Source organism: Uloborus diversus, chromosome 3 (genome assembly GCF_026930045.1).
Source record: "Uloborus diversus isolate 005 chromosome 3, Udiv.v.3.1, whole genome shotgun sequence".
Taxonomy (NCBI): domain Eukaryota; kingdom Metazoa; phylum Arthropoda; class Arachnida; order Araneae; family Uloboridae; genus Uloborus; species Uloborus diversus.
In genome coordinates this window covers 76846534-76861799 of record NC_072733.1, presented here as the reverse complement: position 1 = coordinate 76861799, position 15266 = coordinate 76846534, and the positions used below count along the sequence as shown (strand labels likewise).

Genomic DNA, 15266 nt, shown 5'->3' with positions numbered 1-15266 from the left:
TGCCGCTATAGTCATTTTGCATAAGTTGAATAGTGTTGTAATGGGTGTCGACTGTATACAGTAAAACCTGTCTACAACCATACTCTGCGGACTGAAAAAAAATATCGTTATAGACAGTTTATCCTTGTAGACAGTTTGAATAAAAACATTTCAAATTGAAAAAATATAGTTTTACAGCCTTAAATGGAATTTAAAAAGAAAGTTTTGGGATGTAAAAAGTATATGCATTAAAGATATTATGAACATCAGTGTATTTCTTAAGAAATTTAAGTTCTTTTTCCTTTTCCGGAAAAAACGTGTTGATTTTTTTATATACTTTTTTAATGCAAATCAAATCAAAAATGAATTTTGCTCAAAAAAAGGTCTTTCCAAATTACGTGGAATCGATCCTCTACAAATGAAATGGTTCGACACTAACGGAGAAAGAAAAATCCCCCCTTCCTAGTATGACACCATTTCCAAATGAAATATACAGCTGCACACATTTCAATCGTCACTTCATTCCCCTCCTTTGACCCCTCAGCTACAAAAGGGTAGAGACTAACATTAGAAATAATCTGTTCTATTTATGTAACATTCCAGACATTATGGAGTCTTTTTTTGAGACAGAAGAAAAAAAATCCAGTTCTTCAATGAGCTTAGAGAGAGGAAAAAAATAATGTTGTAGACAGGTTTTTTTGGGAAATGATTATCATTGTACGCAAGTTTAAAATGCATTAAGTTAATAGGAAATTCGTGGGGACCAAAGGGAAACATCGTTGTAGGCAGGTTTATCATTATGGACAGTATCATTATACACAGGTCTTACTGTATATACTTTTTGAAATAAATTGAAATAGGTAACTGGTTTCACACAATTAGTTATGGTCATGCTAAAAACTAGAAATGGTTATGCTAGCTAAATTCAATTATTTTCAGGATATATACAAAAAAGCGTTCAACATTAAAATTTTTACTTTCCATACAATATAACCTAATTTTAAGTATTTTGACTTGCCAATTTGAGCAACATTAAATTTAAAAAATGGATAATTGACAAATTGCTTTTGAAAGGCTTGCACGAAAGCAACAACAAAAAGGAAAAAAAATAAATAAAATTAATAGAAGTATACTGCAGCTGCATTTTTTATTTATCATTTGACAAGTTTTATCTCTAATCCTACATTATAATTTTGTGTGAGAATGGCCAAAAAAATAATTATGGTCATGCATGCCCATAACTAAAATACTTTTACCTGCAATATACCAATAGCTCAGTTATTCAATCCAGAGACTGATCAGTCTGGAATAGGGAATAACAGAGCTGGAGGCAAATGCTATTCTGCCTCCATTGCCTGCTGGAGGCAAATGCTTTTTTTTGCTTATGCTAATTCTGGGAAAGCTCGAAACAGTCAAATTGGGCCTTTGGTTGATGAGCATGGAAATTTAATCCAAAACGATAGGGATATTGCAAATGTTCTAAATAACTTTTTTTCCAGTGTGTTTAACGATAACTGTATCTCAACAGTTGACACTAACAAGACACAAGCTATTATACAGCTTGAGGATTTTGTATTTTCCAGGGAGGAGGTTTTATTTCATTTGAAAAAGATTAAAGCAACTAAAGCTCCGGGACCAGATAATATTTATCCAAAAATTTTAGTTGAATGTGCAGAGGAATTAGTGGATGTTATTTTGAATATTTTCATTGCTTCTTATAACTCGGGGACGGTGCCAGAGGACTGGAAGCTGGCTAACATAATGCCACTCTTCAAGAAGGGGTCTAAAGGTATTGCTGGGAATTATAGACCTGTAAGTTTGACTTCAGTGATTTGTAAGATTTTCGAAACTTTGATCAAAATTAAGATCATGATGTTCTTAGAGACTAATAGTCTGCTGACTAGTTTGCAGTATGGTTTCAGGAAAGGTAAATCCTGTACTACTAATTTATTGCATTTCTACGACAAGGTTACCTCAGCTTTAGATAACAAAAAATGTGTGGATGTTGTTTATATTGATTTTCAAAAAGCTTTTGACAAGGTACCGCATGTTGCTCTTCTCAGCAAGTTAGCTGACATTGGAATAGGAGGAAAAACTTTACTTTGGGTTAGAAATTGGCTTACTGGTAGGAAGCAAAGAGTAGTTGTGAGAGGAAATCATTCTAATTGGAGTGATGTTTTAAGTGGGGTTCCTCAGGGATCAGTTTTAGGGCCTCTTTTGTTTATTATATTTATGAATGACATCAATGATAATATTTCTGGAAGCATGAATTGTTTTGCTGACGATGTAAAAGTTATGGGGATTGTCGAAAATGAAGAACAAGTAAAACAGCTGCAAGAGGATTTAGATCATATTACTAAGTGGGCAGATAAATGGGGTATGGCAGTTAATGTAGGGAAATGTCAAGTGCTACACTTAGGTCATGGATATAAGCGTACGAGTTATCGTTTACAGGTTTCAGTCATAAATCAGGCACAAAATGTTATGGATCTGGGTGTCTTTATAAATCAGGACTTCAAGTTTAGTCAACAGTGCAGTATTGCTAGTAACAAAGCCAACAAAATGCTTGGGTTCATCAATAGATCTATTTCAAACAAATCTAAGAAAGTTCTTCTGCCTTTATTTAGGAGTTTAGTAAGACCTCATTTGGAGTATGCTGTTCAGTTTTGGTCGCCTTATCTGAAGAAAGATATTTTTGTATTGGAAAGGGTTCAAAGAAGGGTAACTAAATTAGTAAGGGGACTCTCAGATTTAGATTATGATACCAGACTTAATAGGCTTAACATGTATAGCCTGGAGCAAAGGAGAGTCAGAGGGGACATGATTCAGTTATTTAAATTTATCAAAATGAAAGATGTAAATGGATTAAATTTTTGCGGGGAAAGCAGGACAAGGGGTCATTGTTTTAAGCTATTTAAATCTCAGGCTAACTTGGAAATCAGGAAAAACTACTACTTTAGCAGGGTCGTGGGCACTTGGAATAGCTTACCGGAAGAGGTGGTAATGAGCAAGGGAGTGGATAGCTTTAAGAGGGCCATTGATCTTCATTGGGGACTAATTAATTGACTAGGACCAGCCTAGCTGGGCCCAGTGCCTGTTGCTGGTCGTCACATTTGTATTTGTATTTGTATTTGTAAATGTCGTCTCACTGATGCTAAGAGTGCCAACAAACTGACAGATAAAGTAAATCTCACCAGTAAGAATCTGCAGACATGATGCGGTTCTATTAAAATTTCTATTAATTTTATGAAAGGAAAGTAGTTGAAAAAGTATCAAATCACAAAATCTCCATCATGATAATTTTTGAAAAATAATAATAGTAATTATTATTATAATTTATTAAAAGTTTATAAAATACATTAAATTCTTTGCTTATAGCACTCACAACATGTTTAATAACATTTAACTATTTAAAACAAGTTTCATGAAGGGTTCTCTTAATGATCAATTTCCATTTTCACCGGAACTGGAGGTGGTTGCTTTCGTGGGAGATTTCACTCTATTTCACTTCACTCATTTCCACGGTTCAAAAAACTGCCTTTCTATTCCTTTTAATAAACATAATTTGAAAATGAACAAATACAAATTACAAGGAACTCTTTTTAAAAATAGAATGTCTTCTGCATTCTGTGGTGTGGCCAGGAAAAAAAAACTTGAGAGGGATATATGATTAGTTTTAGCCCTTTTGTATGGTCAAATAAAGAAAATTTCTGATTTTTTTTTTTTTTTTTTGGGGGGGGGGGGGGTTAAAACTAAATCCTCCTCCAGATATGCCCCTGTCTGCTGGCAACCCTGAAAATACATGTATTCAACTACTTGAAATTATTGTGCTTCATTAACATTGTATAAATCTATTTATTTTCAGCACAAAGGTATAGTGTTTAATTTCTTATACTTGACTATAATACTAATTTTTAGTTATGAATTAAAAACTTAAAAATAATTTCTGCGTTCAAAGTAAATGATAAACAAATTGTCAAAAAAAAAAAAAAAAGAAGCTTAAATACATTATACAGAATAGAAATTATAACAAGGATATTTAAGTTAGAGGCAGTTGCATATATACGCACCTGAAGTGTGCAAGCATTCACAATTCGTTTGCTGAAAATTCGAAGAGCCATTTCTTATTTCAATCTTATCTCTACCGCGTTCAAATGATGAAGAGAGGACTATCAGCAAGTGCCCCCGTTACTTCCATCTGCCACAGTATCAACATTAAAACAGGTTTGCCAATAGTAGAGCAGTTACGTCTGCTAGTCGTCGCCTGTGATTACAGATTAATTTTCTGAATATTTAGGAACACGTTTGCGTTTTTATGTATTTTATCAAAACTTCATTCAGCTGCAGTATAGTATCTTACCTGAGAATACACAAAAAGATCAAAATGTTTTGTGAAAACTGGCCTAAGAGTGATGTAATCAACATTCACTTACGAAGAAGCATGATTTTTGTAAACAAACATTCAAGGTCAGTCACGTGGTTAGTCGTTGCCGGTCGTTAAACTGATGAGAGTCACGGAAGTAAAACCGCGAAAATTAGAATACATTTTCTGCTCCTGCCTCGGAATGTTTTCAACGCTGCGCGATGGAGTAAACATTTTTTGTTGTTGTTTTTGAAAACAGTTAAATCTTAAATTTGGAAAATATTAGTTTGTAATGTTTCAGAAAACTTTAAGGCAGAATAGTCACTCAAAATATTAGTTAGGAGTATATTAGCGAGTCTTGAAATTTTTGAAAATTTCTTCGAGCCACCAAAATTTGCATTTCAAACAAATTAAAAAAAAAGTAAATAAATAAATACTCTTCCGTGCAAAGCAATACTGCTATATATATATATATATATATATATATATATATATATATATATATATATATATATATATATATATATATATATATATATATATAAATGTAAATTTTTTAGTATTAAAAAAATAAGAGGGAGGTAAATCTTACATACTTTGGAATAGGTGCTCCAATTCCGATGTGTCAAACAAAACAAAAGCAAAGAATTTTTTATTTTTTTAATTTTATGGAAAATTTAACTTTTTTTTTCTTTTCCCTCCATTTAATTTAAAGTGAAATTTTCTAGCAACGTCTTGTCAAAACCAGTCTATCCAAATCAGAGGGAAATCAAAGATCTGATGTGCGTGTTCCGTTCATTTCAGTGTGACTGCTTAATTTAGAGGCTAACACACATCTACAAAAGCTGGCATCCCTGAAAGCTAATAGATGCTTCCATTTCCGCCTGTAAACTGGATGTTTGACTTTCAATCTCATCGGTGGTCAAACTATAAAGACTGCTTTTACTAACTTGGTTTGCACTAAAAGTATGAAATAGAATAAAAAATAGACTTCTTGAATTATAACCGGCAAAAAATGAAATTGCTTTTCATACCGTTATATTTATATGTTGCTTTTTATGTATTTACATTTATGCTAATTCTGGTCTTTAATTTTATTAGAAGCTTTAGAATTTACATAAATATCTATTTGAGAGAGCAACAGCAATTTTCGGGTGTTATAAACAGAAGTCTTTTATATTTTCTGCTTTTTAATCCGAACCAAGCTAATAGAAATAATCTAGATTCATCTCGTTTTTAAACATTTTATTCACGTAATGCTATGCACAGGGACGTAACTAGGTCATTTTCGAACAGGGGCAAGACCTCGTTTCGGCGCCCCCCCCCCTTCCCCATAAAAAAATATTTTTTTTATTTTTATTTCAAAAATATGAATTTAAATTAGGCAGTGATAAAGGAGACCGCATACGTTGATAAGCCTATAAATACAACTTTTACGTAATTATAAGTTTTTATGCAGTTTTATCACTGTACTGCATTTTTTTTAATTTCGATAGGGAGTAAAAATCATTAAATAGTTTATTTATTATTTTACATACGAAGTTTTTCAAGGAAAAATATTTTGTATTTCCACAAAAGAATAATTAACAACTTGTATAAATTTTTATTTTTACCAGGTGGCTTTGCCCCCTGCTCGCTGACGCTTACCAATCCCCAAAGGTTGCTTCGCAACCTTATTTGAATCGTGAAGATTTAAATCATCTGTCAGAAAGAATCAGATTAAAAAACACTTGAGTTCCGTTTCGAACAAAGTGAAAATTCCCTCTCCCTCCCATAGAAAATAGAATTTAAGTGAAGAGCTCATTTTTAGAACACAATGCCACTCCTATCTGAAAATATAAAAATAATTTGATAGAAAAAAAATATGCATAACCGAGATAAAACATTAAAATAAAAAAAATAAAAAAATCGCTTTGAAGAGCATTTTTCCGCGTTCGAAACTAACTTGCACGAACTTGCACAGCTATAGGTGCGAAAGGGGCTCCCGAGCATTGCAAAACGGCAGTTTTGTACGTTTGAAAAACTGCGTTTAAATTCGTGGTCTCTAGTAATATATTTTGCTCTTTAGCTCCGGACTGAGCCTAGGATTTTTTGCTAAAACTAAAACTCTAAAACTACTTTCTAATTTATTGATAAAATTGTTGCAAGCTTTATTTGATGCCGAAAAACATTTTTGAAACATGAAATATTAAGGAATGTGAGAAGTCTTTCATCAGTTTAATAGGCAATTTATGTGAAATTTTGGCTTAAAAAATTAATAACAAAAAAAAAAAAGCTAATTCGAAAATTAAATTAAACAACCTCAGGTGCAAATCCTCGGCGCTCGAAGTAATTTTGTACAAAATTTGAAGGCTGTAGGGTGCTCTGAGGTCTACTCCTGGACGCAGGCCGCCTCAGGCATCCTTTCACAATTTCTTTGACGTTACTTTGTTTTAAATATATCGAAATACGAATTTAAAATTACCACTTCAAATGAAAACAATAAAACAGAAATGTTTTCAATTATTTATTTTAAAATCTTTTTACTATACTACTTTGAAGAAATTCACGAGAAAAATAACAGTGTTCAACAACATGTCGCAATAACCCTCCTATAAATAATAGCCGATTATCGAGTGACCATTGTGTTTCAACAATGAAACTCGCGCCACTTTCTCACGTGAGATTAATTGAATATTACTACTACTTAATACATTGATTTTAAGCCGACAACTTACAATAGCTCGAAACGAACAGATTATCAATGTGAACATTAGCTTGATAATTTTATATGCAACACATTTTAAACTATCGCAATCTGTATAGTTAAATATTAGTTATAACGATCTATTTTTTTTTAAATAAAATACGCACGTCCACACCTTTGGTATATAGTACATAACTGAAAAACATTTAATAGAAAAACAGATACCTAATGTGCTTGATATCAAAACTATTTCTATTAACCTTTTTTAAAAACCACAAATCTTAAACGTATTAACATTATATGTTTTCAGGTTTTTTCCATTTACAGTACAACCTTATTCATCTGGAAAAAATTGGACAAAAGCAATTTGAATAAACGAAAATTCGGATAATACGAATAATAAGCAGTAATTAATTCACAAGTAAGAAGACTTATCTTTTATTAGCAGCGAAAAACGATGCTTTGCAACAAAATTACATAGGATTGTTACTAGCAAATACTTTATCATTTATAGTTCAGCTGCAGTGGTGGTGTCAGACTGACACTCTAAATACGTCACGTTGTTTATTAGATGACTATAATTTATTGCACGACCTATATATAGCAGTTGTGTATTTAATCAAAATAAGCCAATATTTGGCACATTTTCAGTTTCGTGCCTCTAATTGAGGGACACTCTATTTAAGGGACATTCACAGAGAAAAAAATACAGAAAATTATGCACAAGTGCGTAAGAAAGAGTGAATTTACTGGAATAAAAGCTTCAGTTTTCCTCTAAAAAATAATTGAGGAGTGTTTAACATTAATATATGTTAAAGAAACATGTATATATTGCAAAAGAAAGAAGTATATATTGTATTGCATGATTTGCCCACCGGGATATTTATTGAAGTAGGCTCAGGGGCAAAGGAGAGGGCACAGAAACTGACTAGCTTTTTATATAAAAATTGAAATGTTAACACTAATTGTAATTCACAATGTCTTTCTTGCATGGTAAATTACATGACATGAAGAAAATTCATGAAATGAATTACTTCCAAATAATTGCTTTATGCTGCAAAACCTTGGACTTAACAAATTCTTGACTTAATCATAATTAAAGAAATAATAAAAACTTTTTTAAAAAAATCAATAAGTGTTAATTTTATTTAATTGTGTATGAAAAATGTAAAGTATTTAGTTTTAAGTGTTTAGGTTCATAACAAAATTATACTGAATTAACACACTGTATACATCAACTAAAATAACTACGAAGAAGGGACACCTCTATTTAAGGGACATAATGTCGGGTCCCATCAGTGTCCCTTTATTGAGAGGTTCTACTAAATTTTTTAACTCTACAAATATGACCCGGATAAGCCAGAGATATGTATAAGCTGGAGTCAGATAATCGAGGTTGCTACTGTAATATAAATATAAATCAAAAGTACCAAACCAGAGGTGTAAAAAATAGTTGATTTCCAACACATTAATTGAAGTAGATGATACAAGCATATCTAAAATATTGTGTGGGTGGCAAAAATATATCAAAACTTAAGTCTAAGATTTCTCATTTTAGCGCAATTTATCTTTAAAAGACCTTATATCAGCGTTGCCACGCACCTGGAAAACATGGAAAACCTGGAATTGTCAGGGAAAATGAAAATCATCTAAAATGTTCAGGGAAATGTCAGGGAAAATCACAAAATATTGAAATTTCTGGAAATCTCAGGGAATTCCTTTCCTATTTTTCAATCTGATAGGTGAAAGTGCTGCGCCATTTGGGCAAAAAAAGCTGAAGTACAGTAAATGTTGGGTTCCAGACATGGCGAATTTACCTGATAGGCGAGAGAAAGAAAATTCAAGCTCATTTTTGAAGACTGAATGTAATAAGGTTACAATAAAAAAAGTAGAGAAATATCCATGCAAAAATCATGAAGTTCTCATTTCTATCATTACATTTTATTTTGCTTCTTTTGAAGAAAAAAAAATCCAAGCCATGCTCAGTTAGAAATTAGTAGTATTTTCCGCAATGCCGTTGTGGCCTTATTAGTATTTTTTAAGGGCCATTCTGCATCTTTTTTTTCCAAAAAGTGAATGATGTTCATAAAAATTTAAAGCATCAAAATTTTTGCTTTTATAGGTTAAAACCTTTTTTTTAAAACATGCCAAATTTGAAACTGATTCATTGCCGAAAATTGCTTAGTGTGTTTGAGATTTTAGTCTTTTTGTAATCAATGTAATTGAATTTTTAGTTTGTCTTAACCTAACCCAACTATAGATTACAATTATTGATAATTTTTTAAGTATTATTTGGTCCAGAAAGTAGATTTAATTACTTTAAAAATACGTTGTAGTGATATTTAACAACTCAAGTCAGCATTCATTAACCTGGAATTTTTCTAAAAGTTACTGGAGAACCTGGAAATGTCAGGGAATTTCATTCTTTAACCTTTGTGGCAACCCTGTTATATTTTCTAAAGCAAAAAATGGGCAGCCTCTTGCACTTTAAATTGAATCTCCATCATTATAGTGCGAGAATTTTCTCCAAGAATGAGAAAAAATGTAAACTAAACTAGACCAAGGAAACAGTATAACAGTTTTCCCTTTGGCTAGGGGGGTAGACAAGCTCTCGTCATTTTAAATGAGATGAAGACATTATGTTGGCAGCTTTATGACGTTTAATTGTAGAAAAATGACGTTTGACCATTTTCGTTGTTTTGTATTGGTGTGTACTTCCCATATCTTTGCTCCTATATTCTTCCTCCGAGAGGGAGGTTTTTTTAAATAAGATATAACAAGTACTAGTCACTCTAAGAAAATACTTTCATGCTATTTACTGCGCCCTCCTCACTCTCTTTCCGTCTATCTTTACCACTACAGCGCTCGCACTGAGGTTTTTTTTTTTTTTTTTTTTGACTTTTAATATTTTTTTCTTTTTTTCACAAAAATTAGAGTCTTTACTTAGTCAGTTTAGCGCCCCTAAAATCTGGCGCCCGGGGCACGAACCCCGTCTGCCCCCCTCTAGTTACGTCCCTGGCTATGCAATTTTTCTTTTGAATTAAAATAAAATTATCTTCAGAAGGGTCCGATGGGACTAATGCTGCTTTGCAGACTGTACTTCGTTTTCTTCAGACGACGTTGACTTTCTCTCTTCTTTCTCATTTTCATCTTTTTAATTTTTTTCTTTGGGTTGAAAAAAGCTTGTTATCGGTCTTGTTCACTTCATTTTGCAACAACTTTCACTTAGAATGTGCTATTTTAAACAGACTGCACGTTTCCAAAAGAATACGCAGTAAATACTGGCTGAAAAATCAATGTGATTGCAATGGATACTGGTTAGCAAAGGTGGTTTTGACTATGACCTATGACACACACGAGACCAGACCAACAAAAACCTCTATCGTCCCGAATTCCGGTTATACTATCATTTTCGGATTCGAAGCCCAATGATCTTTAAAGCAGCAAACAAAAACATTTTCTTCAACTCAGAAACAGAGGAATTGTCTTCAAGAGCTGGGGAGGCAGTGGAAAAAAGGGAGAAATGCGTTCCACGAATAGGCTTTCCGGGAAGATTAAATAAAGGACAGTCGTTTCGCGCACTTTATTGGAAGAAGAGTAAAGGGGTGAAATTCACAGGTTTGACATGTTAAGATGAACATTTCAAGTTCATGATTAAAGGTCATTCAAGTTAAAAGCCATTTCGCTCTGTTATCTGGATTAGTAGTTCTTTGGTTGCTCTCTTTCTTAAAATTGTGATTCTTTAGAAAACCGAAATGGTAGGAGTGAAAAGAAAGTATAAGTTTTTTTTTCAAGTGATGAAAAAAGGAAAATCGTAGAATATTGGCCAAGTTAAATTTGCTGCAATTGCTAACCTCAAGAGGATAAATAATGAATCCAAAAAAAAAAAAAAAAAATCAGGAACCAAAAAGCAAAAAGACTTTTTCTTGAAAAAGATATGCTTAAATTTTCTTTTACTGTCAAAATGATTCCTTAAACTCGCAATAAAGCACTTAATAATGTAATAATAGAATAAATACCTAACAAAACTAATAAAGAGGAATTTTAATCAAGAGCTCATATTGTCTTTAGTATCGATTTCAAATTCCCATCATCATATTTAAATTTCTATAAAAAGTTTCTTAAAGCATCCCGTATTTAAAAAGCTCTTTATCTCGATTTTTTTCTTTAATGTGAAATTAGAAATATACAGATTCGACTGTATGCAATATTCCCACTGCGCGGCTCATAAAATTAAACATATTTAACAATTTGAAGAATCTATGGCAAAGAAAGGCTGCTTATACGTGGATTTAACAAATCAATCTCATTTCTAAAGCGAAGTCAAATTTCACTCAATTATCAAAAAAATGTCGCAGCAGAGGGAGGCGTCTTTATGCTTGAGGGTCACACATGGAGCAGATTTTCAATGGCATTGGGAGGGGGGGGGGGCGAAGTGAATTTTTGACCTTTGTTACTCAGAAAAAGTCATTTTATTTTTTCTTCTTCTTTTTTTTCTTTCTCTTCCCTCTTCTTTTTCTCTTTTTTTTGAGACTAACGTTTCGGGGGGGGGGGTTGTCCCCCAAACCCCCCCTTAGCTACGCCCCTGAAAAGATGTATCTTTTCACGTTTTGTTAAAATTGAGTTATTGTCACGAATTGGTACATATGGTACTTTATAACATGGTCCATCTAGATGCAATGTTTTATTGTTATTAGTGAATGGGAAATATTTTTCAAAATAAAATCTAAAAAAGGAGAATTCGAATCAAATATGTGAAGGCGTGAAACTTTAAACAGCAGTTTCTCAGTTTGAGCTCAGCTGCAAACTGCAGATACGACTTTTGCGCTTAACACGGCAGAATAAAAATCCTCAAAGCTCATAGTTACATAATAAAGTCAGCACATTTTTATGTAAAAAATAAATAAGATTGTCCGCCTAAATTAGAATTTCATAAACGGGGAAGTTGGAGGAAGAGACGGGAGTTTCAAAATATAAATCTTACAAGTCAGGTTTGAAAAGAGAAAAAGAAAATAAATCGTCATCAGAGAAAAAAAATGAAATAATAAAGATTTTGAGAAATAGTTTCATTTTATGGAATGATATATGTGTTTCTCTCCGCATCTCTCTCTCTCTCTCAGTATATTTATATACATATTATTTTAAAAAAAAAAAAAAAAAAAAAAAAGGAAAAGAAATGTCAATGCAACACCAGATCAAACAAATAGTATTTTTGATAATCTATATATTAAAAACGAAACCGATGTTTATTTTAAGCTTCAAACATAACATTCAGAACTCTGCGAAGTTTTCAAAAATGTCGTCTAACGTGCAAATATACATGAGTACACGCATCCATTGTTTTGAATAATTAAAAAGTACCAATTTAATATTCATATAAGGAAGTAGCGTGGGATAATTTTTAATTTTCTTTCTTGCTCGATGTGATAAAAAACAAGAATGTAATCAAAAACTTAAACACTTAATTTTCGTATACTATTATAATTATTGAATAATTGATCCAAAATCATTTTTAAAGTTAAACCTTGAGCTATGCTTAAATTGCCCTTTCAACTGCTGCCATAGATACTTTTCACTTTTCACTCCAGAGTCCCCCGTACTTGCTACTATTTGTGGCATTCAGTTGGATGGGAACCTGAAGACAGCTCTTATTTTTTGAACCAGACCAGCAAGCGAGCAATCCCTGGTCTAGCACTCCCAGAGGTATCATTTCACTTGGAGGGTGACCACGAGCATATTTAACGTCCTCCAGTCACCATTAATGAAGTCAGTGGATTTTCTACCAGCGAGGATTGAGCCCGGGACCCTCTGGTCACAAGTCCGATGCTGTATGACTACATATGTGCATAAATTATAGCTACACTGTTAGAACTACAGGAGCCGTTGAAAGGTCCTTTGGCACCCTGGGGTGAAAGCAAGGTCCTGGTCTAGCACTCCCAGAGGTATCATTTCACTTGGAGGGTGACCACGAGCATATTTAACGTCCTCCAGTCACCATTAATGAAGTCAGTGGATTTTCTACCAGCGAGGATTGAGCCCGGGACCCTCTGGTCACAAGTCCGATGCTGTATGACTACATATGTGCATAAATTATAGCTACACTGTTAGAACTACAGGAGCCGTTGAAAGGTCCTTTGGCACCCTGGGGTGAAAGCAAGGTGCATTCGGGTGAAAACGGAGGCTTGGAGATGTCCTTGCGGTTCTTTTGGCTCCTTTAAAAAGGGTGCCCAACTGTCACGTGATCTGTCACATGATATTTATGATTTTAATGGCGGCGTTCATGAAATGATAAAAGTCATTTTCACGCATTTTGTATTATTACGTTTATTTTTCAAATTTATTCTTCGTGATTACAGTAGTAGATGCCTTCTTCTGACGACTCGATTTTACTAAAAGGAGCTTGTAACCCTGTAACCGCTGTTCCATGCTTGTTTACAAGTCAACGAAGTGAAACTAGGGGCCTCAGTGGCCGAGCGGTCTAAGTGACTGCTTGACGTTGACACACTTGAGGCGGTGGGTTCGACTCCCACCCTCGCTCCGGTTGTACTTTCCCTTCTTTGTGATGTAAATTCTTTCATGTGTTGTTTATATGTCTAATAAAAAAATATATCATGCGTAAGGGAGGCAAAACACTCAGATTGTAGTCCTCATCAAAAACAAACCTGTGCAATTAAGCACCAAAAGAAGAAGAAGAAGAAGAAGTGAAACTAAACACGAATGTTTTGAAAAGAAGTAAACACGTTTAAAAAGAATTGCTTCATTTTGCTTATCATTTTTCGGCGAAGTGGGAAATTTTGAGGCGAATGTGAGGTTGTGATTTTTTCTCGAGTTTGTGAGTTAGGTTTTGTTAAAGGGGTTTTTCTTTTATTTCCAATTGCGTTTCTCCTGCTATGCATGTTGCTCGTGCATGGTTTTTGTTTTTATTTTTCTAAGAGGAACTTGTTTATATGGGGCCAAAAAGGAAAGCTAGCCCTAATAAGGAGGTGGTTGTTAATGGTAAAGAGAAAATTACCAAGCGAAATGAATTTATATATGAAGCTAGTATGTCTAGGAAAGAAAAAATTAGGGCTGCCATGACAAATGGAGCCGATAAAATTAAAATAGTTATTTTCGGTGTTAACAAGGAAATACCAAAGAACAAAGGGATGAAGTTCCACAAAGAAATAGAAAACTTAATCTCAAAAGAAGATGAAGTATATTTTACCAGGAACGGCAACATAATTGTGAGTACCAAAAACGAAGACACCATGAAAAAGGTGAGTGAAACTAAAACTTTTCTGGATATTGAAGTTGGAACAAGACTATTAGAAGATGCCATAAGCACAAAGTATATACTAAGAAATGTAGATGAAGATTTGACCGTAAAATTCATTGCAAACAAACTTGAGGAAAGGGGAGTTTACGTAACGCAGGTGATAAGATTTAAGAAAAAAGAAACTGAGGTACCAATCCCGATTGTTTTGATAAAAGAGTTGGGAATCACAAATAGAACAGAATTTAAAATAGGATGCATTAACTTCCGAGCTAATAAATACATAGAAAAACCTTTGATTTGCAAAAAATGCAAAAAAATAGGTCACCCAGCAAGGTATTGCAAGGGAGAAGTTAGATGCTCAGATTGTGGAATGACACACGAAAATTGTGGAAAAATAACAGCTTGCTTTAGATGCAATGGTAGTCACAGTGCAGAGGATAAAAGTTGTCCTGTTCTAAAGAATTATACAAACAATAAAGACAGGAAAGAACAAGAAAAAAATAAAACATATGCAAAAGTGGCTAGTGAAAATAAAGTTGAAAATGAAAACAAAGACTTCATCATTAAGCAGTTAAAAAAAGAATTAGGAGAGAAAGATGAAGAAATAAAAATGCTGAAGCAGGAAATAGACAAAATTAAAATTGAATTACAAATATTGAGGTACAATAACACCTACAACGACAAAGCTGAAAATAGTAATTTTAATACAGTGGAAGTTCAGCTGATTAAGCAATATAGAGAGATGAGGAAGGAAAATCCAAAAATCAATTTAATCCCAAGTGCAGAGAATCTTCTACCTGAAGCTGAACTGTTGGGAGGTCTACCAATTGATGGAGACCCGATGGAAAGTGACCAAGAGGAATACAACTCTCTTTAGGGGGTTGTTCTTTTTCTTTTTTTTTTCATGTTCAGGGACTGTTTTCTTTTGTCATGGAATTGCCGCAGCTTGGCTAAGAATCTTATTTACTTAAAAAATTTAATTT

At 33.2% G+C, this 15266-nt stretch overlaps 1 protein-coding gene across 1 annotated transcript in view; it reads right to left on the bottom strand.

Moving 5' to 3' along the window:
* Positions 1-4394, bottom strand: part of LOC129219462 (serine hydroxymethyltransferase, mitochondrial-like) — a 109009-nt gene extending 104615 nt beyond the window's left edge. Inside the window, exon 1 of the mRNA XM_054853856.1 lies at positions 4050-4394. Coding sequence (XP_054709831.1) covers positions 4050-4100 — 51 coding nt within the window. The 5' untranslated portion in view covers positions 4101-4394. The remainder of the gene's footprint in view (positions 1-4049) is intronic.
* Positions 4395-15266: the final 10872 nt, after the last annotated feature.